We start from the raw sequence: 22,375 nt of genomic DNA, 5'->3' as shown, positions 1-22,375 counted from the left end.
AGACATTCATTTGAATCAAGATGACACTCTCAGCAGTGGTGTTAAATGTGGTAAAATTTTACCCTATTTTCTGCGAGCTAGTAAGCCTGAGGAAATGGTACAAAAAAAAATAGAACCAAGAACTCCTTATTTACTCCACACCTGTAATCATATCCAAGATACTGATATACGGCGTGTTCCCTATAACTTGCTGCCTCGTGCAATATATATCTGTCCTAACTGTAACATCTCGATAGCTTCCTTAACCATCTCATCCACGATCTCTTTCGCTGGCTTGATATCGTTAATGACACTCGCGACCTGGCCCATTAGGAATGGGAGATCAACATCCTTTCCATCCTCCATGTCTTNCATGAAAGGCACAATACCATTCTCTGTCAACTGCCTAATCTCATCTGGCCTCGACTCCCAGTCTCGAATATAATCATTCGCTCTAACTCTAAGTGGCCGTCCACTGATCACCAGCGTCCTCAACGTATCAGTAAAACCCGCACTGACAACATTCTCTTTATGCATCTGCGAGCAACCCGCCTCAGTAGATGCCACGAATCTTGTACCAACCCACACGCCCGATGCGCCTTGCATCAAGCTGCTGGCCAGGCTTCGTCCGTTGTAAATGCCGCCTGCTGCAACGACCAACACAGGTTCGCCAGTCAGCGGACTCTTGTACCTCCTGGCAACGTCCACGACCGAGGGAATCAAAATGCTGTTTGCAATATCTCCAGTGTGTCCGCCACCCTCACCACCCTGCGCGCACACCAGGTCCACGCCAGCGTCCAATGCCTTAACAGCGTGTTTTGGCGCGCCAACCATGTTCATAATCAGCACACCTGCCTCATGCAAACGCTTGATTACTCGTGGTGGAGGCACACCCACGGCGCTGACGAATAGCTTTGCGCTGTTCTTTATCGTGATTTCGATTAGCTCGTCCAGATGGCCATGAGTGTAGTCGTGGTTTGTCTTGCGCGCATTACCGCCGACTTGCGGAAGCGCAAGGTCAACTCCGAATGGCAGAGACTTGTCCTTGAGGTTTGATTTCAGCTCGTCGATAATGTCTTGGAGTTGTTCAGGAGTGTAATCGAGGCCTCCGATGACTCCGAGACCACCAGCATTGGAGACGGCGGCCGCGAGTGGGCCGCCAGAAGTACGTGCCATTCCAGCAAGTATTATAGGATATTGAATTCCTAGGAGCTTGGTGAGTGGTGTTTGGAGGGTAGGAGTAGCCATTCTGGACGTCTTGGAATGTGTGGCAGTGGAAGATAAAAGTAAATGGTTCGTTCTATGGAGGTTTACAGCTATTGATGAAATAGAAGCTGTAAGCACAAGCTGGTATAGTAACAGAAGAAGAGGTAGATATCATGTTTGCATGCAAGAATATGCGATAAATAAATATATACGATGCCGTGGTCAGCAGTAGCCGGGGCTTAGATTTGCGGGAAGACCGAGGTACGGAGGACGGCACAAAAATGGATTTCCCTTCCTTTTGGGACTAGTAAATACCCCCATACGGTCACCAAAGTTACGGGGCTCTATCGCCTAAGTAACAAGATTTTAGGTGGTCTATATAGCCCGAAGACCTCCTAAAGGCCCCCAAAAGGCCTAAAACCTCAGCAACCTTATGGGGGGGGGATTGCAAAGGAAAGGGAAATCCATTTTTGCTCCGTCCTCCGTATATAAGCCTACCAGACGACTCGTCAAAACGCCGACTAGACGCCGCAAGGTCTACTTCCGGTCTAATGGGGGTTTATGCATTTCTGCCATCTGAACGCCTAAAGCTAGGTAACCTCCACAACCTCCATTCTAGCGATCGAACAGTCTTCCGATCTCCAAATCTGTGTTATCCTGATTACCGTTACAATGCATTACACGCAAGCATCATTGATTCTCCTTTTCACCTATCTTCTGACCTTCACCAGCGCGGGTAGAAACGAAATAGGCGGAATGTTTCCTCCTAGACCTCATTGGGGACATAGGAGCGAAAGCCTTTGAATCTTTCTTACCTCGATCTAGCACTCAAAATTGTGGTCCGCTGTGCAGTCTTAGATGTGAGTGTTTATCTAATCCAAAGAGCTTTTCATGGAATCATGGTGTTTCAAGGAGTACACGGAACTTGGCAATATAAAGCAAGCAAATCTGCCGCGTAATTATCCTGCAGCAAGAATACGAACACACTGAACAAATCAATGAGATGAATCGAGTATAAGTAACAATGGCGGCTCTTAGAACCTGATCATAGAGGCGCACGGGATATATATAAGTCCTAAATGTCACATTATGCCTGGAGCCTGCAGAAGCAACAGCGACATCTCTCTCCCGCAGGATCTAGCGCTTGATTCCATTCACTTGACCGTTTGTTTGCCTGTGGCCATTGACTTTGCCGTTGACTAGACTCTGAGGCGGTGGTGGAGGTGGAGGGACAGGGCCAAAAGGTCGGCGTCCTTGGACCTCTATGGCTTCTTCTTCGGTATCTTCGTCATACTCACCCTCACCGCTCCCTTCATCATCTTCATCCTCATACTCGTACTCGCTCTCCGTACCATCATCGTCGCCAACGTCTAAATCATTCACATTGACTTGCCCACGACCTTGTGCCTGCATACCACGGCACAACTTTTCCAGGTTCTCGTTCTTCTTACGAAGCAGCTCCATCTCCTTGTCCTTTCGTGCTATCTCTCTCTGCGTCCGTGTACGTTCTTCCGCCATTTCCAGAATATTGCGATTGGTTGCCTCCTGTTTCCTAGTCAAGTTGACGTTCTCTTTTTCCAAACGCTTGGTCTTCTTTGACATCTCCTCCATCTCCTTGCGGAATGTCAAGAACAGATCATTGGAATTATTTAGCGTTTCCTCGACCTGCATCTAGTCAGCATTAACCTCCATATGTTGTAAGAATTCGCAAGTCTAATTGAGACTAGCTTAGGTTGATAGGCGGAAGAGTCAGTCTTACCTGCTTGAACTTCTCCACATAGATGTTCAACTGGGTGCGCAACTCTGATTCGGTTTGGGAGAAAGTCGACACTTGACGCGTCAGTTGGTGGGACTTCGATGACTCCACCTCTTGAGCTTTGCGTTGTTGTTCTAGTCTTGCCATTTGATACTGTATTTCAAGTTCCTTGGTCCTAAGGAGAGAGTGGAATTGGAGTTCACGCAGTTCGTATTGGTCGATGAACGACTTGAACTTCTGACGGAAGCTAATTCCAAGATTAGTACGAGTCCCTCACTCTCTGGACAATGAGAAGGCGTACACTTCGTCCAACTCTATATCCACGTTCTGTGGTTCCGGCTGGCCTTGAGAATTGATAACATCCTCTACGTCCGCTACCATCCTCTCAAGCCTATCGTGCAACTCTTCCCGTGCTTTAGATTCGGTGGTTTCGAGCCTGTGGATGTCCTCCTATTAACGTATGAGCTTTTGCCCTTCTTAGAAATCCACTCAAATTTCCATGACCGGCTAACCTTGAGTTTCTTGTTCTCCTTGGTGACGTCCCTAGACAGCTTCTCAAGCTTATCCTTCATAGTCGTCACTCTGCTCAACTCTGTTCTTCCCGCATCTTTCTCCTTCTGCAGCTGATCGCCACGCTTCTTAGCCTTGATATGATCTCGTTCGGTTCTCTTCATATCTTGAAGAAGTTCCGTATATTTCTTTTGAACAACCTCAAGGCGGGACATTGGCGTTTCCATTGTTGAAAGTAAATGGGACAAATCTCGATTCGCTTTCTTGACTTCCCGGTCTACATGCGCAAAGACGTTGTTAGCTAACAATTCAGCGAGAAATTTTGCGGCAGAACAGCATTGCATTGTGCCGAACTTGTAGCCCCTTTCATGATTCCATGCCATGTAAAATAATAACCCTCCAGCTTCAAGCTCGTAGTTGCGCCAACCGGACTATCAAAAAGAGTTTTGACATTGGTCCCTCCTTAGCGGTCGTGCTAAATGTGAAACCGAAAGAGTTGACCCACCAATTTCAGCTTCCTGCTCCTTGTCACCAGCTGCATCCAACTCGAGTTGTGCTATTTTCGCCTGAATCTGCTTCTGTTGTTCAGAAGGATCAGTATTCTTTTTGCCCTTGCCCTTCTTCGGTGGTGGTCCCGCAGGGGTGGGATGTTGAGAGGTAGCCATGNGTGCGGATCCAGCTATTGATGCGTCGCGGGAGAGAGACGAGTTACGGCTAGTGTCCATAACATGGACAGGATTGGAGCGAGCGTGTGCAGACGTTGCTTGGTGTTGGTGAGCAACGGTTGCCATGAAGCTGTACCCGAAGGTTGAGGTTCAAACTCTTCGGCACCCGAGTGACGTCTTCAGGTTGTCTTACACCTTACACCCAAGGCTGCGTGTATGGCAAAGTATTGTATATTACATAGGAGAGGAGCGCATGTACAATGGGGCGTGAATTGTGCGCGCTGGGATGGCGACTGAGGATCTTTTCGTCTGACGTCTCGGACTCGTCGGCTGGAGGGCTAAGGCTGAGCACTTCGAGTAAGATACGAGCCCCTTGGAATAATGGCCAGTAATGACGGAATCGGGAGGGCAGAGAGAGAGACGGCGGCGACTATGACTGCTAGATTAATCTCGTGAGCGGCTAGTCGAGTTGTGTTAAGGAGGGGAGCGGACTGCGAAACGATCTTGCCCTGTTGTAACCTTCGCCCTCTTTCGGCTACCAACAGAGTCTTAGTGTTCAAGATTGTGAGTGAAATTAAATTGGGAGCCAGCGCAATCTACATCACGGCCGAGGAGCAAAGAGATGCGGCACAGTCTTCAATGGTCAAACACGTCCGATGCGCTCTCGCAGCAGGCCACTGGTCGCCTCCTTTCCAATCATCTTTTGCGGACAGGCTGCCGCCCTTCGATACTTAGTCACATTCCCTGCTATGATGCTATGCTTGTTCAGGGTGTAGATTACCATGTCGGAGCGAGACCCTGAAACGTCGCGACATGCCGACGGCTCCATCAGTTTTTTATTTCTCTGGCTGTTGCTGCTCTACCATCAGCTTGCCATGCTTCGATCATCGCGGTCATCGCTGTGGACGTCCCGCTCTCTTGCGCCGTATCTACGAAATTCCGCGGCTTGTCAATTTCGTCGAGGCTATGCTGCAGTAACCGATCCCGCCGGCTATCCAAAGATCGGAGAGAGGCTTCATGGCTTCACATTGGAGCGCGTAAAGCAGGTTCCTGAACTGGAGCTCACAGCTTTCCAGCTTCGACATGATAAGACCGGCGCAGACTACCTTCACATCGCGAGGGACGACTCGAACAATGTCTTCTCGATCGGATTTAAGACTAACCCTCCAGATGATACCGGCGTACCTCATATCCTAGAACATACCACATTATGCGGAAGTGAAATGTTTTTCTCTCTTTCCATCGCTATTATTCGTTAATGCTAACAACTTCACAGGTACCCTGTTCGCGATCCCTTCTTTAAGATGCTTCCCCGGTCTCTCTCGAACTTTATGAACGCTTTCACCTCCGCAGACTACACTTCGTACCCTTTCGCCACCACAAATGCCCAAGATTTCAAAAACCTCATGTCTGTGTACCTAGATGCTACCCTTCATCCTCTTTTGAATGCCAATGATTTCGCACAAGAAGGATGGAGGATAGGTCCGGCGAACCCACTAGCTGCCGCAGAAGGAGGAGAGGAAGCGAGGAGACTAGTCTTCAAAGGTGTCGTCTACAATGAGATGAAGGGCCAAATGTCTGATGCCAGCTATCTTTTCTATATCAGATTTCAGGATCATTTGTTTCCCGCTATAAACAATTCTGGAGGTGATCCTCGCAAAATCACGGACCTAACATGGGAGCAACTCAGGAAATTCCACGCCAACCACTATCACCCCAGTAACGCAAAACTTTTCACTTATGGGAATATGCCATTGAGTGACCATTTGGAGGATATTAATAAGCGTTTCAATCGATTTGACCAGATACAGGCTGATGACGATATCAAATCGCCACTTAGTCTTGAAGACGGACCCAAGTATGTGACTCTAAAAGGCCCAGTCGATCCATTACTTCCACCGGATACGCAGCACAAGACATCCACCACCTGGCTAATGGGCGACACGTCCGACGTGGTCGAGAATTTGTCATTGGGTATACTGAGCAATCTATTACTAGACGGCTACGGATCGCCCTTATATCGAAGTCTCGTTGAGTCTGGTCTTGGAGCAGACTTCAGCCCAAATACTGGATATGATACTGCAGGAAAAATTGGTGTTTTCTCGGTAGGCCTAAACGCAGTCAAGCAGGATGACGTCCCAAAGGTCAAAAAAGCTATTTTCAAGACTCTCTCAGAAGCCAGGAAAAACGGCTTTGATAAGATCAAGGTCGACGGCATATTGCATCAGCTTGAACTTTCCTTAAAGCACAAGACTGCGAACTTTGGAATGGGACTAATGCAACGGTTGAAGCCTGGCTGGTTCAATGGTGTTGACCCAATGGACGCGTTGGCGTGGCAAGAAACAGTCTCATCGTTCGAATCCCGTTGCGCAGAACGCGGATACCTAGAAAGCTTATTGGACAAGTACCTTCTCAATGACAAAACCTTAACATTCACAATGGAGCCCTCCGAAACTTACAGCCAGGAACTGGCTGACGAAGAGAATAAACGACTCGCCGACAAAATTCTAGAAACGACTAAAAGCTTTTCTACTGAGCAAGAAGCTCAGGAATATCTAGAAAAACGCGAACTGGAACTGCTAGAGGTTCAGGAGAAAGCAAACGACCAGAACCTCAGCTGTCTCCCAAGTGTGCATGTCAATGATATACCACGCCAGAAAGAGAGGATTGCAGTTCGGCATAGCTCATTGGGAGAGGTGAAAGTTCAGTGGCGAGAAGCGCATACGAATGGCCTAACATACTTCCGTGCAATTCAAGGTCTCGAGAACCTACCGGATGAATTACGGGAGATGATTCCCCTGTTCAGCAGTGCCGTTATGCGTCTTGGTACTAAGAACAAGACCATGGAGCAATTAGAGGAGCTCATCAAGCTAAAGACCGGCGGGATTTCTGTTGCATACTACTCGTCTCCATCACCACACTCTTTGGATTCATATAGAGAAGGCTTATCCTTTACCGGCTACGCACTGGATCGCAATGTTCCTGCGATGTATGATCTTTTGCGAATAATTATCATGGAAACCGACTTTGATGGCCCGGAAGCTGAAAAGAAAATTCGGGAGCTGCTTCAGAGCTCCGCGAGTGGTGCAGTGAATTCCATTGCAGAGTCTGGACACTTGTATGCTCGAACGTTTGCTGAGGCCGGTTTGACACCAGTTGGGCGGCTGCAGGAGCAGACAGGTGGATTAACTCAAGTTAAACTTACCACAAGCCTCGCGTCACGCCCCCTTTCTGAACCCTTGAACGACATAATTCGGAAGTTGAAGACCATACAATCTTTTGCGATTTCAAATAGCAAGACGATGCGCGTCGCGCTCAATTGTGGAAATGAGAGCTCCAATGCTAATCAGGAGGCCTTGCAACGTTTCCTAACTGGGCTACCGGCCGGTAATGGAAGCATTCCTTCCAGGACATCACCAACAAGATACCCGCGGAATTCTAAAGCGTTTTTTCCTCTCCCATATCAGGTTTACTACTCCGGACTGGCCATTCCAACGGTACCTTATGTAGATCCTTCCGGCGCACCGTTGGAGATTCTGGCACAACTCCTAACTCACAAGTACCTCCATCACGAAATCCGTGAGAAGGGCGGTGCATATGGCGGTGGGGCCTACTCCCGTCCTCTCGGAGGTGTCTTCGGTTTCTACAGCTACCGTGATCCTAACCCCCAGAACACTATGAAAATCGTAAGCGAAGCGGGCGCCTGGGCCCGGGACCGGAACTGGACTGATCAGGATCTAGAAGAAGCCAAGCTGAGCGTCTTCCAGGGTTACGATGCTCCACAGAGCGTCAGCCAGGAGGGGCTGAGACTGTTCCTCTCTAACATTGACGACGATATGTTACAAGTTAGGAGAGAACGCCTGCTCGATGTCACGGCGGATGATGTAAAGAAAGTTGCAGATAAATTCCTTGTTCGAGGTGCACCGAACGGAAACCTTGCCATCCTAGGCGAGCAAAAGGACTGGGTAAAGAAGCAAGACGGATGGAATATCCGAGACCTTGGTATGGTTGACAAGATCGAGGAGATGACTCTGGAGCCACAGGAGCCGGAGCCAATGGCTCGAGCAACCCTTGCTATGGTTTAATATATTACATGCGACATGTCACTGTAAATAATGTGTACTTTACTCACAACATTCCCGGCGTTCCAGGGCATCCGCATAACGAAGCGTACTATATACAATATCCAAGTGCTTCATTCTTACATATCCCCTTACTATCCTTTCGTTACTTCTCATTCCCCATGTACACACTTCTCCAGCGCGGCTCGAACAGATCTGAACGTCTCCAACACATTTCTCTGTGGTTGGTAGATCACAAGTCGTACATGACAGACATGTACTGAGCGCAAGATCAACGCTTCTACCTGTGGTATTCTAAGGAACCTCCGCTGCTTACAGTGGGTGGGACTTTTGTGCTGTGGGTGGTCGTGATCCTCACTTTCAGACCTGCCTGAGGACAAGGTTCTTTTCCCGGCGGACTAAAGCTGGGGTTACATACTTTTAGCTTCATAGTCGTTTTGACGGGAAATTTTCCTTGTTTCCTAATATTTAATCGATGCTCTTATAACGTTGATATACCGTGATTTCGAGCTCAATTTGTCCAGACTTCAAGGGCTTACTGTAGAGCACAAAGATGGAGAAACGCCGCTCGGATAAGACGATATCGACGATTTGGACCGGATCACACCCTTATCAGACACAGACATCATTCCTTAATTGAGAATTGAAAGCTCCGTGAAGCAATCAAACGGGTTACGAAAGGGCACCTATGAAAGCACAGTCGAGCATGATTGCCCGGACTAAAAGCAAAGCGTGATATCGCCATGATCGCTCCTTTTGGTAGTTCCATCACCTTATAATATGATAGTTATAATTAACATTGACATTTCCATAGGATAGACTGCGGAAGCTGCGCAGTGTTAAAGGATAATGGTAAGAATCTGCAGAGGCATATCCCTTACATAGATGGGGTGATGTTACCCCCTTGTATGTCCGCTAATTGATTCCATGGTCTAAGCTTGCTGAGGTAAACCTGCTGCCTAAAACACAGCTAGCCCATCCACAGGTACCTTCTGTCTACAGCAAATACACTCCACCTTTGGTATTCTTCAGCTCTGGATATCCTATATTTTCGGTCCTCACATTACATATCAGAAGTACCTAAGCCCAAACTAGGCCTACTGTCAGTAGAGTCAGACTAATGATCACAAGAGTAGGGTTTCACAGCGTCTGAAGAACGCATGTGAATCCTCCTACCGTACTTCCACCTATTGATGGACGAAAGAGTTGCGAAAAGGGTTAAGGTCACACCTGCCGACTCGGTGTTTATCAGTGAAGACTATCTCTCTGAATTGAACCGCATAATTACGGCAAAGCGTAAACCGACCACCGGAAGACCATCATGGAGGGGCCAACAATACAGAGAGTCAGAACGAAGGCAGCATTATGAAGACTCGCTTATTCATCCAATGCTACCTTTGCCTTATTGCGGGTACAACGAAGAGCCGCGTCGATACAAGGCTATGATAGAATCCTATACCGACCCGAGCATCACTCTAACTCAGCACGAACACCACTTCCACAAAGAGTGCCATGCGTGTGTTTCGTTTGATTCGACCGAGTGTAAGCTATGTGCTGCATGCCGTCACTTGCGTCTAAGACACCTCCTATTATGCAATTCAGACTGGGAATTTATATATCTTAATTCACATGGCAAAATGATGGAGCAACGAGAAGCTTGTACGCTATGCAATTTAGTCTCCACGGCCGGATTGCGGCAATTGAAATATCTTGGTCTGCTTGAGCCTGAAAAACTTAACATAGGGTATTTCATCCAGGCTGCTCACATCATTGATCATCTCGAGCGGCATTTCTTATTGGAAATTGTATCCTCAACTCCTCAACCCGGTCGGATACATGACCGTATAGGCGATGCAAGGATCATTCTTGACGTTCTTTTTCAAGATATGGAGCTGCAATTGCCAGTTGTACGCTCATGTAACAAAATAGAACATATTCAAGTTCGTGGCTTCAATTTCTTTTATTCCTTAACCATATTTCAATGCGTGTTACGGCTCCTTAAACTGATCGTTGAAGACTCTAGATTGCGAACAGCGGTCTATTCATATTTCTCACATGGCTCCGGGGCAAACGCAAGTAAAGAATTACGAGTGTGATATGGAAGGCACCCACAGTAGTGATGGGATGCACGGACATCATATACACTCCCAAGGCGATGGGGATACACAGGCTTTGGGGTGTTCATCCACGGATACTGACCACGAAGGAGTACAGCAAACACTGAAACCTAGGCTACGACGTTTCGAGCCATCAAAACTTATCCATCCGCTACTCAACTGGGAAACAATGACTGAATGGCTTGGACACTGCCGGAATGAGAATCACGACACATGCTTGTCAGTTAGCCGATCGAATGACCGATCCGGGCTCATAACTGTAAGCTTTGCAGTGTGGAAGAATTAAATAAGCGACTTAATTGTAAATCTATGGAAATCAAGTGGTATATATACATGAGAAAGGTGCAGACAATAAGGGGTAATTGACCGAGTCAGTGACCGAGTCAGTGACTAAGTCGGTGAGCGAGTGAAGAGGTAGGTGACCGAAATGGAGACAGTTTGATATGCAGTCGAGTCAGTGTGGTACTCTGGCGGTGTGCTGGTAGCCGGTTACAGTTTTCTTTAAATATAGCGCTTTAGGAGAGTATCTTTATTAGTATAGAGTTCTTTCTAGCTTTATGGCGGGCGTCTTTTTAAGTAAAGGCTAGGTTACGGGCCCGGATATCCTACTAGTAGGTAGAGTTAGCCCTTGCGGCTAGTGTCTTGTGGTTAGTTTAGATTTCCTTAATAAAAGAGGGCAACTTCGGTCTATCCTCCGGCTAGATAAACTATTTTTATTATATATTTAGCCAAATATTAAAATAGGGCATCTATTTTTATCTAAGGATTATATTATAGGACCCTAGGTCTAGGATATAAAAAGGGATACTATATTAGCGTTATCTGTTAAGAGTAATATATAACTTTAAGACGTGGTTAACTGGCTAACTAGCTTAGCCATTATAGCCTTTTACCTAAATAGGCTTCTCTAGTTAAATAGCTTCTATATTTAGAAACTTAGCAATATTATTCGCATAAGCAGTATTTATAAAGGCGAAGCCATTTGCTCTAGTGTTAATTAGGGCAGTTATATTAACTTTATATCTATTTTAAGATACTATATATAGAACTATAAAATGCTTTCTATCTATTAACCAACTAAAATTAATCTCTTTAAGATTAATAGGGTACTCTAAGGGGGAGTTTTTCCCTAGGGTTCTTCTTTTCCTAACTTATTAGACGTTTCTCTTTCCTCTATCTCTTTAATATCGCCTATATCCTTTAGCTTTAGGCAAGATAAGGTAAAGTAACCTTCCTTATTATATGTCGGGAATAAGGCAATTTGCCCTTACGTGCGGCATATTGCCGTCACGTAAGGCAACTTGCCGTCACGTGCCGTCGCGGCACTAGCGTAGTAAGGAACCTTAAATTCCTTACCCTCCCCTATCTAGAATAATAACCTTTTCTATTACTATATCTACTCAAGTAGTATTAATAATTTGCTCTGTATTTCTAACACTAATTAGTAGTTAAATATACAGTTAACTATAGAGCAGCTAGGTTATTAATAGAAGAGATAGTCTTATATAGGGGTGCTATATACGCTTATATAGAATGGATCCCGGTAATACTATACTACCTTAGACTTACGGAAAACTAGTAATAGAAGTGTTACTAAGTACTAGGAGATACTAAGTTGCGTCTATTATATAAAACAATTACGTTTATAAAGATTTGGTTAAGTACTTTAGGTTAGAAATATTACTAAACCTAAGGTCCTAAGTTAACGTCCGAAACGCGTTAAATAATATCTTAAATTACCTACCTTTGGATAGTAAACCTACGAGATCCTATAAAACCGAAAATCCTACCTACCTTTAACGTACGACACCTCGTTAATTCTACCTACTATAGCGTTAACTTATCCGAAGAAGTATAAGAAAGATATTAACCCGGAGATATGGGATAGAGCTATAACTAACTTTATAACCGTTAAGTAATAGGACCTAAATAGATTCTTAGTATACTGTATAGAATACTATAAAGATAGCAAATATAATAATACCGCGCTATAGTATTATATAAAGGAGGATTTTATTAAATGGATAAAGGAAATATAGGTTCTTATAAATAAAGATATTATATAGGACTTCCGTAACTTCCTTTAGGAGTATAGAGTATTTATCCCTATAAATGGGGGTAGTATTAAGGACAATATTTAGAAATACGTTATTAATATAAAGGAAGAGTATAAATAGACTTTATAAGAGATTAAGCACTAACTACGCACTATAAAGAAGCTTAAATTATAATAAAACCTAAGTAATATACTACTAGAGACGCGTTTTAACTCTATTACTCTAGGCACAAGTTCTAACATTCTATATCTATCGCCTCCACCTCTATCTTTAACTCCCCTATATTAACTAGCTTAACCTATAGCCTTAATTAATAACCCCTGATAAGCGTAAGATCCCCTTACTTTACGGTCTAATAACCTTTAAACTCCGCTAACTAGATCTACGTTACTATTATAGCCTATAATATAATATAGCTAAATACTAATTAGAGGTACCTTAAAAATGCTTATAGAGCTTATAAAGCTCTATTTAGAATAGGAGAAGAAGTTTAGCAGAGAACTATATAATATCCTTAATTTAAAGTTACATATCTTTTATAACTATTACTAGAAGGTTAGACTAGAACCTAATTAATACTATATTACTTATTTAGTTATACTTAAGGGCCGAGCTAGTACCTTCTATTATAATTATTTGGTAGGAAAAGGATATAATTTTAACTAAATGATATATAAAATAAGATGCCACTTTAAAATAAAGGAGAATAAGCAGCAGTATATGTTAGAGTGGAGAGAGACTACCTTTTTAAGAATTATTGCTATAAACCTAGGTACCTTTTAACTCGATTGTCTTTAAAAGCTCTTTAATTAACTCTAAATAATTTAGCGTAGTTTATCCAAATTATATTAAAAGGACTTTAGCCTATATAATTAAGTTATTAGCGTATACTAAGGTGTTAAAGAATATAACCTTACTTTCTTTAACCCTATAAGTACTTATAAAGGAGTATATACTTAATTAAGATCCTCTATTAGTACCGCCCTATGCTTTTAAAAAGTATAGTAATTTAACGCCTAACTCTAACCTACTTTAATTAACCTAGCTAACTAATATAATTATAACTAGATTAATTAAATATATGGTAGTTGTAGTAGGGGATATAGTAGAGGGTACAATTAACATTAACTATAAAGTAATTGTGGAGGTCCTTATAGAGGTTTATTTTGTAATAATTAGCAAAAGAAATATTATGTTTGTAAGAAGCTAAATTACTAGTTAACTAAATACCCCCTTAATAGACAAAAGGAGGTATATAATAAGTTTTGCTAAAGTATATAAAACGTTAGAAACTAAGAAGTTATTATAGCCTACTTTTAAAGCTTCCTAGTTTAATATAAAGGCGAAGAAGATCTTAAGGGTAAGATTAACGAGGCTAAATAGCTCCTTATAGATATAGAAATTAAGGACTACTCTCCTAACTAATACTTTACCGAGTATAGTAAGGTAAATGGTATATAAACCGTTGCTATCCTTAATAACTAATTTACGCTCTATTCTGTTATAAGGTTAGATATCTTTAATAAGCTAAAGAAAAGTTCCGCGTTCTCCTTTAATAATAGATACTTAGTAAATATCTTTTATGGTATTATACTAGATACTAGAGCCGTAGGAGTATCTATAATAGGAGAACCTTAAGTCCAAGCTCTTTAGCAGCTTAATAGTTCTGTTTAGATTAATTAATTAACGGCAGGCTAATATATAATTTACTTTAGTAAGGGTACTATAATTTCTTTTAGTATAATTAAGGTCTAAACCCTGTTAGGATATATTACTTTCTATATTATTCCTATAAATACCCTATTCCTATTCTATATCTAAGATATAGATAAATTAGGCGTTAAGCTTAACAACCTTAAGAATATGCTTATTTAGGGAGATAATTGGGTGCCCGTTATACGCAAGTAGGGTTACCCTTAATTACTCCTTTAATAGCTAAAAAGGAGCGTTGCTTAGAGTTACTTAACTAAGTTAGAGCTACATTAACTATATTATCGTTTTAGCCACCTATCTGTTTACTAACTATTTAGGGTTCTTTAATAAGTAGGTTATAAAGTTAAGGTTAAGGCGATTAAACATCTTATAAAGTACTACTATTACTGCTAAATAAACTAGAAGTCCCCTAGCCGATTTAAGTTTACCCTTAAAAATAACTATAACTTTAACTTTTATATTATTATGGATGTTATATATCTTAGCGGTAAGCTAGTACTTTAAGTTATTAACTTCTTAACCTCTTTCTAAGCCGTACGCTTTTTAAAAGATATATTAGCTAGGAACGTATAGGATACTCTTTAATTATATTAGATTAATATCTACCTAGGACCCCCTAATTAAATTATTTATAATATGGAAAAGAACTTTTTATCTACAGAGTTTTAATAATAGGTAAAGGTAATAACAATTAAGGTTAAGGAAGTCCCCGTTAAGGCATATAATAGTATTAAAAAGGTAGAACGATACTATATGCTATTACGCCGCGTATATAAGATTATTTCTTTAGAACTAGAGGGTGCTAGTAAAGAGCTTATCCTATAGATGGCTGTTAAGGCTGTTAATAATACCGCTAGCCTAGATAGGCTCGTACCTACGTTACTAGTCTTTAGCGCCTACTCTTAAATAACTAATAATTCTCTACTATCTCCCTTTATTATATAATAAGCTGAGGCGATTTATAAGGTAATAAAGGAGGTGTAACATCTCTACGCTATACGTTAGGTTAATAACGTACTAGGAATAAAAAATAGCCTAAACACCTTAACTACGCTTAATTTGCCACTCTAATCTAAGGTACGCGTATAGCGTAAAAAGGGAGGATAGTTAGGCCTATATAAACTTATTATAATTAATAGTTAGACTTATACTCTTTAAATGCCCTATAGACCTACTTAATTCTATTTAACTGTTATTAAGCCTTACTATAAAGATAATAGTTCTAAGCCTTTATAGGATACCCTAGAAGATACCCTAGGAGATACCCTAGAGGAGAACTATAATTAATATGCCCTAAAAGGCGATTACGACCCTAATATAACTGTAGTAAATATATCACAACTATAACGCGGTAGAGGTTGCCTAAAAGGATTATAAAACTGCTAATACCTTATTAATTTTAAAAAGTAACTTGTTACCACTATTAAGAATAGAGTTAAGCTATTAATGGCCTTTATAATAGCTAAAGAGAAGGCTAACTTTAAGCTTGCAAAATAGCTCTAAAAGGAAGGCCGTATTATAACTTTAGAAGCTCCTTTCTAAGTATCTAATAAGTAGGAGATTGACGGTCTTATTATAAGAGGAGTTTTTAAGTTTAAGAAGTATAACCCTACTAAGTTTAATAGGGTTCGTATATTTAGGTTAAGAATAGTTAACAAGATTAAAGGTAAAGCTATTAATACCCTATTTAAGAAGTTAAGGCTAGTTATTTAAGGTTATAATAATAACGGTAAGGAAGTAATTCTTACGTAATTCCTTATAATTTAATAAGCTAGTTAGCAAGTTATTATTACGCTAGCTCCCTCCTTAATAAAGAATAGAATGGCGGTTTATTTATAAGGTATTACCTAGGCCTATACCTAATTAGAGACACGCCTTTAGCGCTTAATACTAGTATACCTTCTAGAGCAAATTTGCCACTAATATCCTAAAGATATAATTATAGTTATACTTAAGCCACTATATAGAATTATAGAGGCAGGAACTTATTAGTAGGCTATTTATAGTAAGCACTATAAAGAGAAGCTTTTAATAACTACTTCTATATTTAATCCCTGCTTCCTTATTATAGCTATAGGAACTCTATTTAGAATTGTTGGTATATAAACAGATAATATAATTATCTTAGAAGATGACCAATTCTTAGCTCTTAAAGAAGATAAGCTAGTAAAGGCAAATCTTATAGCAAAGCTAAAGAAAAGACTTAATTTAATAATACCATTACTCTTTAATAGATGTATTATTTCCCTAAATAAGAATTCTATTGCCCTACGCCAGAAAGGTTAAGGCAAGAAGATTAACGTTATTAATATTAATTCTCTAAAGTAAGGATATATAGAGTAACGCGCTTGTGAAGCTTATATGGCTTTTATCTATTAACCCGAAGCTTCCTTTAATCTCTTTATTACTGCTTAATACTAAGAACTAACTAAGGAGGATATTCTTGCCCTAAATAAGCGTCTTTTCTAGTAAAGGAGCCATTTTAATTGAGGATTGCTCTATATACCTATTAACCTTCCTACCGCTAAGCTTTTTATATTTGTTAATAGATTGTTTATAAATAATAAAGATTTTAGCTCCTAGCTAGAATATAAAATTATTATCACAAATAAATCTACTAGAGAGAGTAACTTTATAATCTACGGTAATTTTATCTATTAGAGCTTAACTAAGAGTAAATATATTACTTAAAGCGTTCTAGCGTTAGAGATATATAAAATAGTTAGCGGAGTTAATATAATAATTGCAATTAGAATTACCTTAAAGATAATTATAGATTAACTTAAACTCCCTATTATCCCTACGATTGTATATACCGACTTATATTCCCTCTATAAGTGTTTAGTTAAGCTTAGTACTATAAAGGAGAAGCGCCTTATAATTAATATTATAGTACTATAGCAATCTTATAAGCGTTAAAAACTCTTTAAAATTTAATAGATTAATAGCTAAGATAACCCGGTAAATATAATAATAAAGGTAAACCTAAATAAGGCATTAGAGACGTTTGTTAATATAAATACTCTATATATACGAGTTAAAGGTTAGGTTAAGAGGGAGTAGAAGATGCGGTAAGGGCCGCTAAGGCGCTAGTGGTAAGCGAGCTAATAGCGATTTTCTATCCCGGGGATAGAAAATTGTAATTAGTTGGTAGAAGTCTAGGTTGGTAAAATAAGGCGTATTACCTATTAAATTCTGCTATAGTTTGCCTATGGTTGTATTATTATATACTGTCTATTTATATATAGATAGTAACTATAAAAAGAAGAGTTGCTAGTGTCGGGAATAAGGCAATTTGCCCTTACGTGCGGCATATTACTATTACGTGAGGTAACTTGCCGTCACGTGCCGTTGCGGCACTAGCGTGGTGAGGAACCTTAAATTCCTTACCCTCCCCTATCTAGAATAACAACCTTTTCCATCACTGTATCTACTTAAGTAGTATTGGTGATTTGCCCTATGTTTCTAATATTATAGTTATAGCACGTAGCTAAGGCAGGGTTAATTAGAGTATTATGATAAGTATTAGTTAATAGCGTGGTACGTAGCTAGTTAGGTAAGGCTCGCTAATATATAGTTATAACCGCTTTTAGTGTAAAAGCGGTCGTAGCTTATCTTCCTACTTTAGTTCCTATAGGTATAGCTAATAAACTTTAATCGCTATAGGGTTGCTTCTACTAATTAGGGTAGGCGTTAATTTGCTTTTGTTCTAAATTTAATAATAAGTAATAAGTTATAAGTCTATTATAAGTTAGTAAGTTATTTAAGGTTATAGCAGCCTTCTCTTATAGCTAAATTGTTAGCTTATTATATAGGTTTAATCGGTAGTTCTTAAGGGGAACCTAGCCTTCTCCTATAAGGTATAGGAATTAAGTCTAGAATTTAGTAAAGGGTTAGTTCGGTTTTATTATTAGGCAATTATAGTTATACTAGGTATCCTATACTTTATTTAGGTTAATATAAATAGCTACTAGGTGCCGTATTACCTTATTAATAGATATAAATTAAATAGGAGACTCGTCCTTAAACTTAGCTTAAAGGTGCCGTTAGGCGTCCCTAATAGTTCGACTAAAGAGGTAGAGTATTTTAGCTTCTTTAAAAAGGAAATAGTTATAATTAACGCGGAGCTTTCCTTATACTTAAATCCTCTAATTTTTAAAGGTAGGGTCTATTCCGTTAGATAGTAGTAGGGGGTTAAAGAGCTTAACGGACTTTAATTGCTTTATTATTATATCCGTACTCCCTAGTATATTATATTTAGTAGAGTAAATAGGTTAGCTAGGGCTTTAAAAAGGGGAAGCTAGGGTATTTTATAGGGCTATAAGGCTTTTTAGGATCTCTTATAGGGTCTCTTATATATTTCTTACTTTAAGATAATTAGCTTTTTGGCTAACTATAAGGGCGCAAATCTGCTCGCGTACGTCTATAAGGTTATTATTATCTTTAATTTCTAATCCTAGTTAAATCTTAGGTTTCTTTTAGGTAAAGGCAGCTCTATTAAATAAGCTTACTTTAGGTACTATTATTAGCTTTTTAGGGTTTATTAGTATTATATACTTTAGTTTTAATTCTAGGGGTATAGGTCTAGTCCTATTTAGCTTATAAGGTAGGATATTATCTAGGCCTTTCTAGGCAATATAGAGTTATTTTAGTGTCTAAGTATAGCGCGTTAACGCGTCATTGTAGACGAAGTTTTCTTTTTTAGGATAGGATATTATTAAGGCCTTCCTAGGCAATATAGGGAGAGCTTAGTATAATATAACGGCTTATATAAATGCCTCTAAACTAAAGCTTATAAAATGCTATTTTATAAAGATACTAAGCTAAGGAGAAGGAAAGGGGGTCGCTAGGGCTAGTATAAATAAATAAGTAGCGCGAGCCGCTAAGGCGCTAGTAGTAGGCGAGCTAATAGTAGAAAACAGTACTAGACAGTATGCGACAATATAAGATAGTATAATAGGTGGCAGAATATAGCAGAACTTAGGTAGAATTTAGCAGGTAACGCGCTCTAGCGCCATTATATATTGTTAGCTAACTTAGAAACTACTATATATATAATTTGCAAGCTACTAGCCTATCTACCTATTTATAGCAAGTCTGTTTACTTTACTAGCAGTATTAATATGGGTTCTACTACTAACTGGCAAGCTAAGGTAATATTATCCCTTTTAGATCTTTCTATTACTTTTTTTAACCCGCGCTATAATAACTAGTATAAAAATTAGATATAGGAAATTTCTAATCTACAGTTCCGCGAGTCTGTTGAGTAGGAGCTTAATTATTTAGGCCGCGCTAATATTATCGCAATATTCTTTAATAAGAATAGTATATTGCCAATTAGCCTTCTTAGGTTTAGTCTATATGCTTTTAGTTATAAAATAGTTGTTTACTGCCCTAAAGGTTACTAGAGACACGGTAATATATAGATTATTTGTAATAGGTTTAGTATCTAGCTTGTAAAGAATTTAGAAGAGTTTATTAGAGAGACCAAAAAGATATTAAAATTTTAACTAAATATACTATTGGAGATATCCTTAGTTTTACAATAATTAGAATGGCAATAATAAGATAAATTAGATTTATTTATTAGCTTGATATATTTAGTAAAAAACAACACAGAGACCACGCATTAGGAAATAGAGGTTCTTTTATAGGTAAAGCGCGCTCGCTTTCCTACCCCAGTTTGGCCAAGACCTAACCTTAACCTCGACTATAAAAGGCCTTTTTCTTTGCTGCTTTTGCCCTTATACTCTATCTCCTCTTTTCTTTCCTACTACCGTGCTACCTTAGACTCTAGCTGTTAGCTATAAGGCATTTTCCATTCCTTTAGCATTTATATAGGTACTCTACCTGCCTTCCCTAATCTCTATATATTTTATACTAATAATTACTTAGTGCTACAACTCTTTAGCCCTTTTTATAGGACGTATTTATACTCTCTCCTAGTGTTAATATATAATTTAGTCCTACTGTATTCCTCCTTTCTTCTCTCCTCTTTCCTTTCCTCCTACTTATATCTCCTACTAATTAGTGCACTAGAATGACATTTCTATTTATCCTCTTTACCTCCGCCTCTAGCAGTGTCTTAAGTATAACTACAATATGCGACTTAATCCCTATTAGAATAGCTATAAATAGCTATAAGGCTATACTAAGAACTGCCTAGTAATGGATTATATAAATTATAGCTGCTGTAAGCTGCGGGATATATTAGGCAGTATTATATTATAGTATTATAATAAAGGCAAAGCTAGATACTAAAGTAAATCCTTAGCAAAACTATAGGCTAATACTAGTTACTTAGCTTAGTTAATATCACGGAGTAAGTATAAGCGGTAATAATATATAGCGAAGTAGGTATTATTAAGCTATATATATAAACTGCGTAGTAAAGTCAAGACGTTGCGTAAGGAAAGAAGGTAGGAAAACGGGAAGAAAGGGCATATATTATTAACTTGGTTGCTTAGTCAACACGTATATAGGCAGAATAGGGTTCAGGTTGTAGTCCTAGCAGAACTTAGCAAAATTTAGTAGAACTTGGCAGAATATAGCAGAATACTATAGATTGCCGTTAGATTGCCATTTCGCGGTTAGTCTTTAATTGCTAAGTTAGTAGAAACAGGTGGACGTGTGTAAGGTATTACGGGGGTATCCCATAATAGTACCCCCCCTTTAAACTCGAGCTTCTGCGAGATAGGGCTATAGTAGTTTTAGGTAGAGTTTATAAAAGTCTTCTATAGCTTATATAAGTCCTATAGAGTTAACAGGTTCCCATAAGGACTCGGTAAAGCCTCTCCATTTTATAAGATATATATATTAGCGTTTCCGTTTATTATACTTAATATTATTAATTCTTTTAACAAAGTACTCGTTTTCACCATCCACTTCAACTAGTAGGGGAGGGTCTTATATCTATTTAGGTAGGGCGTCTAATATAGGGGTAGTAGGGCGGAGGACTAATATATAGAATACGGGGTAGATTTTAACCGTATCAGGGAGCTTCAGTTAGTAGGCATAAGGAAAGATAACCTTTTTAACCTTATAAGGGCTAGCGTTCTTCCAATTAAGTTTCTTAGTAGGTTATTTTATATTCAGATTTCTTATATCTAGCCAGACAAAATTACTAATTTAGTAGGCCGGTACTAGGGTTTATTTCTTATTCGCTACGGCTTTATAAATAGATTAAGCCTATATTATCTCATTAGTAAGGAACTATTATAGTTCCTCTATCTTCTTTATAAATTAATTTATTTTTATAACTTATAAGGCGTAATAAGTAGGGTAAGAGACATTACTAAAGGGTTTAAAACCCATTTATGGGTACTAGCCGTAATTAGCTAGGAACGGGGAGACTTTTATAGTTTCCGAGACGGAATTATTTATAGTAAACTTAGTAAATATAAGCCAGTTAATCTAGTTATCCTATAAATATAACGTATATATCCAAATATACTATTCTATTATAGTATTTATATATTCCATTTAGCTATCCGTTTCTAGGTAATATGTAGTAAATAATAGTACTTTAATATAAAATTAAGTAGTTAGTTCTTCTAGAATGCTAAGATAAACTAGCTACCTTTATTAGAGATAATCGTTTTAGGGAGTCTGTAGAGTTTCTATATATAATCTAAGAATAGTTAGGCAATAGTAGGCGTTAATATATCAGAACAGGCGATTAAGTGTCTTATTTTAGATAGTTGGTCTACAACTACTATAATATTCGTATAGCCTTTACTCTTAGGAAGGTTAATAATAAAGTTAATTAAGATATCCTTCTATCTTCGGTCCGGAACGGGCAGTGGCTTTAAAAAACCGTTATATGTCTTATGCAAGGCTTTAGCTCGTTAGTAGGTATAGCAGCTAGAGACATACCTTCGTGTTATATTATATATATTCGGCCAATAATACTCCCATTAGAGTAGTTCTAAGGTCTTTCCTTAGCCTAGGTAGCCGGCGACAGGTAAATCGTATACATATTTAAGGAGTTTAAGCTTAAGCTTATTATAATTAGGGATAACTAGATGGTTCTAGTAATATAAGCAATTTCCGCGGGCTTCGCATTTACTTAAAGAAATCTTTTTAGAGCGTCTAATGCCATCTTATATTAGCTTAAGCGTCTCTTAGATAAACTTATTATTCGGGTATTTATTAACTATAATCTATTTAATTAATTAATTAGTTATTTTAAGGACGTATACCATAAGATCTTTAATAGGAGGGTTAAATAGTTTAGGGCGAAGTAGGGTCTAATTTTGGTAAAAGCGCGCTTCTTCTAGGGCTAGCGCGT

At 39.4% G+C, this 22,375-nt stretch overlaps 4 protein-coding genes across 4 annotated transcripts; 1 reads left to right on the top strand and 3 right to left on the bottom strand.

The window, feature by feature from the left end:
* Positions 1 to 33: 33 nt before the first annotated feature.
* Positions 34 to 1,401, bottom strand: K441DRAFT_656780 (2-nitropropane dioxygenase). The gene has a single exon (XM_067648062.1). It carries the CDS (start codon positions 1,225 to 1,227, stop codon positions 181 to 183), a length of 1,047 nt encoding a protein of 348 aa, XP_067506276.1. The 5' UTR covers positions 1,228 to 1,401; the 3' UTR covers positions 34 to 180.
* An 807-nt stretch (positions 1,402 to 2,208) lies between these two features.
* On the bottom strand, positions 2,209 to 3,603 carry K441DRAFT_40338 (uncharacterized protein). Its single transcript, XM_067641497.1, has 3 exons — positions 3,243 to 3,603; positions 2,945 to 3,188; positions 2,209 to 2,856 (listed from the first exon to the last, which is right to left on the bottom strand). The coding sequence occupies exons 1-3, from the start codon at positions 3,320 to 3,322 to the stop codon at positions 2,323 to 2,325; spliced, it is 858 nt and encodes a 285-aa protein (XP_067506275.1). The 5' UTR covers positions 3,323 to 3,603; the 3' UTR covers positions 2,209 to 2,322.
* K441DRAFT_40351 (uncharacterized protein) lies at positions 3,059 to 4,449 on the bottom strand. Its single transcript, XM_067641498.1, has 3 exons — positions 3,957 to 4,449; positions 3,243 to 3,728; positions 3,059 to 3,188 (listed from the first exon to the last, which is right to left on the bottom strand). Exons 1-2 carry the CDS (start codon positions 4,240 to 4,242, stop codon positions 3,316 to 3,318), a joined length of 699 nt encoding a protein of 232 aa, XP_067506274.1. The 5' UTR covers positions 4,243 to 4,449; the 3' UTR covers positions 3,059 to 3,188; positions 3,243 to 3,315.
* A 542-nt stretch (positions 4,450 to 4,991) lies between these two features.
* K441DRAFT_551190 (uncharacterized protein) lies at positions 4,992 to 8,201 on the top strand (the record flags this gene model as incomplete). Its single annotated transcript, XM_067643086.1, has 2 exons — positions 4,992 to 5,341; positions 5,393 to 8,201. 2 exons carry the CDS (start codon positions 4,992 to 4,994, stop codon positions 8,199 to 8,201), a joined length of 3,159 nt encoding a protein of 1,052 aa, XP_067506273.1.
* Between the last annotated feature and the right edge of the window lie 14,174 nt (positions 8,202 to 22,375).

The sequence above is a fragment of the Cenococcum geophilum genome (genome assembly GCF_001692895.1).
Source record: "Cenococcum geophilum 1.58 unplaced genomic scaffold K441scaffold_12, whole genome shotgun sequence".
Taxonomy (NCBI): Eukaryota; Fungi; Ascomycota; class Dothideomycetes; order Gloniales; family Gloniaceae; genus Cenococcum; species Cenococcum geophilum.
This window is presented reverse-complemented; position numbering and strand designations above follow the sequence as displayed.